The 8,581-nt window shown below is 63.0% G+C and overlaps 1 protein-coding gene across 1 annotated transcript; it reads left to right on the top strand.

Annotated features, from left to right (window-relative positions):
• Positions 1–563: 563 nt before the first annotated feature.
• On the top strand, positions 564–8,195 carry FGF3 (fibroblast growth factor 3). Its single transcript, XM_072970867.1, has 3 exons — positions 564–825; positions 3,147–3,250; positions 7,489–8,195. The coding sequence occupies exons 1-3, from the start codon at positions 606–608 to the stop codon at positions 7,846–7,848; spliced, it is 684 nt and encodes a 227-aa protein (XP_072826968.1). The 5' UTR covers positions 564–605; the 3' UTR covers positions 7,849–8,195.
• The last annotated feature ends 386 nt before the right edge of the window (positions 8,196–8,581 follow it).

Here is an 8,581-nt window from a genome sequence, read left to right as displayed (position 1 = left end):
GCCTGGGGCGGCCGCCTCGAGGCCCCGGTCTATAATTTTCGGAGGCATAATTGGTCTGGGGGAGGGGGCGGGGGAGGGGCGGGGAAGGGACCCTTCAGAACCGGGAGGGCGCGCGGGGGCGCGGGGCGCGCGGCGGAGCGGAGCCGCGGCTCGACGGCGGCGCGCGGGGGACGATTGCGCACGGGCGGCGCCTGGCCCCAACCCCGCGCCCCGCTGAGCTCCCCACCCGCCAGGCCTCCCGCCCCTCCCGCGCCTCCGCCTGGGGACCACGTCGGCCTTTTGTTGCCGAACTGTCTTTTCTTTCAGCACTTTGCGCAGCAACGGAAATTTCACCCGATCCTGGGTGAAAATTAAAGGATCACTCTCTCTCCCTCTCTCATTCTCATTCTCTCTCTCTCTCTCTCTCTCTCTCTCTCTCTCGTCCCCCTGCCCCTCCCCTCCCCTTCCCTCCCCTCCCCCCCGCCCCGACTCCGTGGAGCGGGAGTCGGCACCGCCAGGCGCTGGAGCCGGCTCCGAGCGCCTCGCCCAGGCTCCGCTGCCATCCCTTCCATGGGCGCCGCGCTCGCCTGCAGCCGCCGCCGCCGTGGGGCGGGCGCGATGCCACGATGGGCCTGATCTGGCTGCTGCTGCTCAGCCTGCTGGAGCCCGGGTGGCCGGCCGCGGGCCCCGGGGCGCGGCTGCGGCGCGATGCGGGCGGCCGCGGCGGCGTCTACGAGCACCTCGGCGGGGCGCCCCGGCGCCGCAAGCTCTACTGCGCCACCAAGTACCACCTCCAGCTGCATCCGAGCGGCCGCGTCAACGGCAGCCTAGAAAACAGCGCCTACAGTGAGTGTCCGGCCCTGCGACGCCGCGCGGGGTCCCTGGGAGGAGCGGTGCCCAGGAGGGACTGGCGCGCGAAGGGTGCCCAGGAAAGCAGGCTACCCCTGCTGCCAGAGGGAGACCGCCGGGGTCCCCTGGCCTCCCCCAACGTCGAGGGTAGGAGCGAGAGTGGAGCTTGCAGGAGGCGGGTCGGGATGGTGGTGGTGGTCAGGTCCAAAGAGGGCTCGGGCAGCGGCGGCCCGCTGTCGGGCCAGCAGGCCCAGCCGAGTCTGCCCCACCGCCGCTCCGACTGCTGGGCCGAAGGTGGGCGAGCCGGGGGTTCCCCACTTGGCTGGTTTGATGGCCCTGACAAGTGTGAGCCCTTTGAATTTTTCGGAGAAAAGGCGCTGGACAAGGCATTTATCACCCTCTTTATTATTTTGACGACTTCTCCTGCCGACCCCGGGGCGCCCCTCTGTTCACTCCGCCCTCCCGACTCACGGCCGCCCAGGTGGCCGCCCCGCGCCGCCTCTGCGCGGAAGACGCTCGCCCAGACCAAGCGGGGCTCCCGGGAGGTGGCCGCGCGGAATCCCCAGCCTTCTCGCCTCCGCCCTTGGCCGCGGAGCGGCAGACAGAGTGGGCGCCTTCGCCGCCGGGTGGGAGGCCACCGGCTGCGGGTTGGGAGCAGGCAGGGGCGTCCGCCTGGGTCTAGGGGCACAGATACACTTTCGACCTGCCCTGCGGCCAGGACCCACGCCCGGACTGCGCCCGAGCCAGCGTCCCGCGAGGCCCCACGGTTTGGTTCCTCCGGCCGCGGGAACCCGGCTCGTGCTGAGCCCTCTTCGAGGAGCGCAAAGCCAGGGGACACGAAGCAGCTCCGCTCGGCGGGGACCGGGAGGCCCGAGCGCGGAGCCACGCAGCAGCTCAGTGCGGAGCGTTGGAGGGTGGCCGGCGTCCCGGGGTCGTCCTCCGCGACCCGCGGCGCTCTGCTCCCGGCTCAGGGGCAGGAAGCAGTGTGGCGCCTTCAAGGCGGCGGCAAACTTCTGCTTCCTTGAGCAAAGCCGCAGTCCTGCGAGGGCGTCTTCGGAAGACGCCTCCGGAGCCGCGCGGTGGGGACAAAATGCTGCCTGGGCGTCCCTATCCGCGGGACCGGGCTACGGGAGTACCTGTGCTCGCCTCGTAGCGACACCCCGGTTCTCTCCAAATCCAGTCTCCCTCTCAGAGTAGCAGAGCAACCAAATTCTGGAGGCATTCAAGGCGGGCAGCCGGAGGCAGAGGAGAGCGCGCGCCCGCAGCCTCCCCTGTCGGGCATCCGCGCACGCACTTCTTTGGCCCTTGGGCTGGCTCCGCGGAATCCGCCCAGCCTACGTACCGGGGACTCCAGAGGCTGTCATACTGTACCCCCGCACGCTCCGGGCAAGCCTGTGGTGGCCCGCGTCTGGGCCCGTGATCTCTGACGGGTTGGGGGCCAGGCGCACGCCCAGATAGCACCCCACCCCCGCCTTGGAGAGGGCTCTGGCTGATGCCCCAGCCAACCCCTCCGAGCTGTTCTCTGGGAACAATGGCCCCACCTGGGGCTTTATTACAGGCTCTTAGGGGTTGAGGAGGTTGGTGTGGGTGGGAAGCGTTCTTGTTCCAAAAGGCAGGCATTAGGAGAGATTTAAACTTTCTTACGTACAATGGGGCATAGGTGAAGGTCGGTGGCTTCCCTTTGGGAGCTCCCCGTCTGACCTGGCTTCCTGCCAACATCCTGTAACGTGCACGCAGGCCAGAGACAATTACCTCCGGCCCAGGTTCATGGCAACAGGTTTGGGTGGCACCGTCAGTGCACTGGTGAATTCCATTATCAGGTCACCAGCCAAAGGCCCCGTCCCCGCCTCCCCAGGCGCTCCAGTGCAGGCCGTGAGCTGTGGAGCCCAGGTGCTGCTCTCTGCGGTGGGGGTTTGAATCCCGACTCGAACACCTGTGTGCACAGGCGAGTCCCTCAGCCTTAGCTTGCTCGTCTGCCTGATCAGGAAATGAGCTCACTGGGTGGCTGAGAGGCTCCAGTGGGCTCCATGTTCTGCGCAGAGTCAGTGTGGAGAAATGCTAGTTTTATTTCCCTTCCAGCTTTGAATTCTTCTCCTTGGAGGAGACTTCCCAGACGCTCCCTTATTGTACCTCCCGCCCAGGGGTTTCTGCCTCCCCTGAACAGCCTAGGTCACCTTTTTTGGGTGCGTACTGCCTTCAGCAACCCCGCCTACTCCCCCAGCTGGGCTTGGCTTTGGGGAGGGCCAGCGGGCGCTCAGCCCTCACCTCTGGGCTCTGTGGGAGGCAGAGGGGTGATGGGCCTTCACAACTCTCTCCAGGTATCCTGGAGATAACAGCAGTGGAGGTGGGCGTGGTGGCCATCAAAGGGCTCTTCTCCGGGCGGTACCTGGCCATGAACAGGAGGGGACGGCTCTACGCTTCGGTGAGTCCAATCTCTCATGCCTCGGGGTTGGGGGACAGAAGGCACAGATGGAGCAGCCATCTCCCTTGAACATCACATCAGAGGACAGAGGGGCCATGGGCAGCCTAATGCTTTGTCCAGGGATGTGCAGGACCCGGGCTGGGACCAGAACCCCAGGCCCTCTGGCTCCTTGCTCAGTGCTCTTACGGCTGCTTCTGTTAGAGGCAGCTGCCAGCTCGAGTGCGCTGGAGGGGTAGCCATGCTCTATATTATATTCTCCAGCTGCTGTCAGGTTAGAAAATGTTCCTCCAGGCATTTTGTGGTCACCTTCAAGGTAGTTGAGAGTAGGATAGAGACTGTCTCCTAAATTCCTCCTAAGATAAATGGACCCAAGTGTACCTTGGGATAAAGCAAGGGTGTGCGTTGGGCAGAAGCTCTCCTGTGGGCTCACCCAGAGCTCTCCTGGGAGCAGAGAGGGGTGGAGGCAGGGCGGGGCACAGCCACATCTTCCCGAAGATAGAAAGGCAAGAGCTGTGAGTTCTGGGGAACCAAGAGAAAGCTATTAGTTCAAGGAGCCAGGAGGAAGGGAGATGGGACCCACGTCCCGGGCACACAGGCTTGGAACCCAGTCTGTGTACCGCAACAGAAAAGGTCCTGTGACTGTGGGCATCGGCCATGTCCCTCCCTCAAGGGCAGGGAATACATGGAGTGAAATACATGTGCTAGGAAATCTGTTACCTCCAACCAGTCATTATGTGCAATTCGGCTGATACTCCCTGGGCAATGAGGGGTCTTCCATCCACACGTCACCTAGACGACGCAGCCGAGGACCATCTCGCTGCTAAGTTACCTCTCTCTGTCCAGTCGTATCTGCAGGGGAAACACACCAACATTTCCCTGCCCCTCTGAAGTCAGGCAACGCGTGATCAAGACGAACTGCAGGGAAATCCTCCATGAAGCCTATTGCTTCCTCACAGAATTTTCACGGCTTTGCTGAAGGAAACGCGCCCATTTGTTTTCTCTGACCTGGGGGCCCCTTGACAGGCGCTGGGTCTGGGAGCAGGGACCCTCAGGTGCCCAGCCTCTTCTGTATGTGCTTCTAGAATATGCAAACCCCAATTTGGTTGATAAGGACGTGCCCTTCACCTGAGTCTAGTCTGACTTTTTCCTGAGGTGGGCTGTGGCCTTCCAGACCCCTCCGACCCCGCGCCCCTGGAGCCGAGGGAGCGGAACTGACATTCCGTTCCTGAAGTGGTCTCAGAGCACCCACAGTTGCTCCCATCCCTATGGGGAGAGGACCCCTTGTTGGCCTGCAGTGAGCTTACTGCCCAGGTCTTACTGCTCAGAGAGGGTCTCCTCCATCAATGCTGGGAAAGTTCACAGAGCGGGGCAAGTAGGCTCAATCGGGAGGCGAAGCCTCAGGCCTCCGCCATCTCTTCCATGGGAGACCCAGGTCTGGGGCCTTGGGGGACAGAACGAAGCAAGCCTGGGCGGATCCCAGTGGGTCAGAATCTCCCTGTGGCTTCTGTCCCCGAGAGCTGACTTTGGAGACAGAGGAGGAAAGGTTCTCAGCCCCCCTGGGGAGAGCCAGGAGGTCCAGCTGATGGTACAGAGCTTCTCAGGGCACCTGGGAGGCAGAGAGGCTTTCGCTGCTTTGCAGATAACCTGGGAGGTGGGGCAGCCCAGGTGCCGTCCCTGCCGCTGGCCACCCCTTGTCCCCATCCTGGGTACCGTCAACTTGCCTGTGAGTGCTGTTCCCACTGCCCTGCCTCTTGGCTGTCTGGATTCCTCACCATCACCCTGCTTCTCACCTCCCAGGCTGGCTCATCCACTCCGTGGGTCTGTGGCCATTGTGCCCTGACAGCCCCCAATTCCAGCCCTGACTTCCCTTCTGAGTTTTAGATCCCCCCAAATGTCCTGATGGCTCAGAGACCCCCGGCAGAGGGCAGCACACCCCAGCTGAACTCCGTGACTCCCCTGGCCCCCCTGCCGTAGTCACTGCGCCACCGCCACCGGCCGTGCACTCAAGCCGAGGCTCAGCTGGCAGTCACGGTGGGCGCCTCCTCCTCTTGCAGCCCCGCGTTCGGCCCCCTCAAAGTACTCAAGTATTCCTCCCGAATCTCTCTCTTCGGTCCACACCCCTCACCCCCTCTGCCCTATCCCCGTGGCTGGTGCCCTTGTAACTCAGGCTCTCATCCCTTCCCAGCTAGACCATCGCGACAGCCTTGGGCCCAGCTACTGGCCTCCCGGCTCTCCCTCCTCCAGTCCGTCTTCCCTTCCTTCCTTGCACCCATCTGCCCATCTACTCATCATCTGTGTATACAAACTTCCTTCCTTCTTTCCTTCCTTCCTTCCTTGCACCCATCTGACATGCACTCCTTCATTCATCACTGTCTTGGGCACTTACCGTATGTTATAGTCTGTGCTAAGTATGTGCTTAGGGATCTTCCTAAGATGCAAATCTACTCATGTGATGGCTTCCGGGAACTCCGCATCACCACAAATTATCACCCAGACTCCTTAGCTCAGCCCACAGGGGAGTGACCCAGGCCACTTTCTCCCACCTCTCACCATCACCCCGCAGCTCGCGTCCCCATTCCAGTCTCTGGACCCCTCAATTCTCCAGAACCAGCACTGCTACTCACCCTTCCATGCCTTTGCCAGGAAGGTACTGTCACTGTCTGGAGTGCTCCTGCCCCAAAACACGCACTAGAAATTGCCCTCTCCTCCCTAATGATTCTTTCCAAATGTCACCTCACTGGGGAGAGATCTGCCCTCTTTGCAGACCCCCTGCCTTGTCCCCACCTCTGCCAAACCCTGCTGGCTTTTCTGAAACAGCACCAAGCACTGGCAGAACCGTGCAGGAGAAGTGGTCTCTCCAGGGGCACAGTCAGCAGGTGGAGCCCAGGGTGGGAGTGACTCTGGGGGAGGCACCAGTGGAACAAAGGGTCTGGGCTCTGGGCACAGCAGGGAAGGGCCAGGCACTGGGAACAGTTGTCACCGTGAGGCTGTGATGCCTTTTTCCGGGTCTTCTCAGCCCCTGCCCCCAGGATCCCTTACAAGGTGCAAGCAAGTACCCTGTCCCCGAGACCCCCCTCTGTAGGGCCGGAGCCCCTCGCCCTTCGAGGCTCACAGGACTGTGCCCCTTCAGTTGCCCTCCAAGTATCCCAGCAAAGAGAAAGCCCACCGGGCCTGCCGGTCGGTGGGCCTCAGCCCTGGAGGACGTACCTTCTCTGGGACAGAGGGGCCTGGGAGGAATGTCGGTCCTGTCACTGTGTTTCTCATAGAAACTCAAGGCGGGGCGGGCGCGAATGCAGTGTGCCAGGCGTGGGGGTGGGGCAGGTCTGCCCTGGGCCCCCTCACTCGCCCCAGATGGCCTCTGAGCCCCACGATATGTGGGGTGCAGGCCGGAACAGCATCAGGTCCCTCTGGGGTCTGGGGTCTGGGGTCTGGTGCCACCCCTAGGCCTCAGTTTCTCCATCTGTCAAGTGCGGAAGTTGGTCTGGGGCAGTGGCATCCGTCCTCAGACCCAGGGAGTGCTGGCATCCCCTGTGGGGGCAGGGAGCAGAGAGGGGGTGGGGTTACGGGGAGAGGCACTGCCACCCTCGATTCTGCCGAAGCTCTCCACCTTGACCCCGGGACTTCCGTGTCACTGGGAAGAGGCATTCCGTGTCACCGTCTCGCTTCCTGAGGCCCTTTTGGGTCACACGCTGCCCACTTGGTGGGTCTGGCCCCAAATGGCCTGTGGCCCCTGAGAATAGGCCTGCCGTCCATGGAGCCGCCTGCACTCAGTAGCTGCCCCCCTCCTTCTGCCGATGGAGACAGACCCCAGGGGTCTTCTGCTCCTGCTCCTGGGGCCAGTCCCAGGAGGGAAGGCCAGTCCTCCTGGCCAGCTTGCCCTGCGCTCCAGCCCTGCCCCTCGGCACAGAGCGGGGAGGGAAGCCTTTGACACGCCCACGCACCCACAGCTGGGACGGAAGCCTCAACTGGGTTGGCACAAGGCCACCCCTCCCCCACCCCCAACTCAGGAGGCACCACAGCAGCTCATGGGGGGCTCTGGTGGAAGCACCTTCTATCCTGGGTTTATACCTTTGTCCCCGAGACGCCCGCCTTCAAGAGGGCAGGGACCCACATGCCCCCACCCTGTCCCAGGCTGACGTGGACCCCTGGCAAGGTCCCCCCCTACCCAGCGCTTCCCTCCTGGCGCCGCATCCTTGTGGCCCCCAGCCCCTGACCTCGGCTCCCGCCCCGCCCCGCAGGAGAGCTACAATGCCGAGTGTGAGTTTGTTGAGCGCATCCATGAGCTGGGCTACAACACGTATGCCTCCCGGCTGTACCGCACGGTGCCCGGCGGGCCCGGGGCCCGGCGCCAGCCCGGCACGGAGAGACTGTGGTACGTGTCCGTGAACGGCAAGGGCCGGCCCCGCAGAGGCTTCAAGACGCGCCGCACGCAGAAGTCCTCCCTGTTCCTGCCCCGCGTGCTGGACCACAAGGACCACGAGATGGTGCGGCTGCTCCAGGGCGGGGCCGGGCTCCGTGGAGGTCAGTCCAGGCCTCCTGGCAGGACGGCCCGGCCCCTGCGGCAGCGACAGCGGCGGAGGCGGCGGGGCCGAGCTTAGCCCTGGCCTGGGGAGTGGAGGCCTTGAGCGTCTCGGCCCCGCAGCTGGGCTCCAAGCTCCGGCCGCCCAGCTGGAAGGTGCGGACCAGCCAACGGGTGCTCGGTGTTCACGGTCAAAGCAGACCGCCATGCATGCCCTTCATGACTCGGGGCTGGCTGCTGTTTCCAGGGTCGACAGAGCATCCCAACTCTTCCTGCTTCCCTCAGACAAGGGTCCTGTCAGAGCTAGAGGCCCCGTGTTGTGACTCGGAGGGAGCCTGCTTTAAGCCAAGACACTTGTGGGTCAACGTTGGCCTGGGGCGCCCCTCGCCCAAGGGGTGACCAGCTGAAGCCACGGATCCTGGCCGCCCGAGGCGTCTCCCTGCAGTGCCGCTGTGGGATCGCGGGGCTGGAGGGGGTTGTGATCAAAACATGAAAGTATTTTATTCTACTTTGTTATTTAATAGATTGTGCTGCAGCCCAAGGGAGCACCTGCTGTTTTCACTTGAGCGTATTTGCTTGTGACGATGGCAGAGTCTGTGCCAAGCCGGTATTTTAAGATGGATGATTGTATTCTGAGAAATTAGGCTCAGGACGCATTTTAATCTCCTGGTTTGGGAAGTTACTATTTTTCGAAGCCAAATGTGGTTTGTGGGGAGGGAAAGAAGTTAATGCATGTGTGTGTGTGTGTGAATTCCCGTGTCTGCGTGCATGCGTGTGGCCGTGTTCCTGTCCCGTGTGTGCAGGAATGTACG

The sequence above is a fragment of the Vicugna pacos genome, chromosome 10, assembly GCF_048564905.1.
Source record: "Vicugna pacos chromosome 10, VicPac4, whole genome shotgun sequence".
Classification (NCBI taxonomy): domain Eukaryota; kingdom Metazoa; phylum Chordata; class Mammalia; order Artiodactyla; family Camelidae; genus Vicugna; species Vicugna pacos.
This window is presented reverse-complemented; position numbering and strand designations above follow the sequence as displayed.

Bases quoted from the DNA above. Each gene is read 5' to 3' on its own strand.
- FGF3 (XM_072970867.1), top strand. From the start codon at position 606: ATGGGCCTGATCTGGCTGCTGCTGCTCAGCCTGCTGGAGCCCGGGTGG. The intron at 826-3,146 runs GTGAGTGTCCGG...AACTCTCTCCAG, and splicing joins CCTAGAAAACAGCGCCTACA to GTATCCTGGAGATAACAGCA. The intron at 3,251-7,488 runs GTGAGTCCAATC...CCCGCCCCGCAG, and splicing joins GGGGACGGCTCTACGCTTCG to GAGAGCTACAATGCCGAGTG.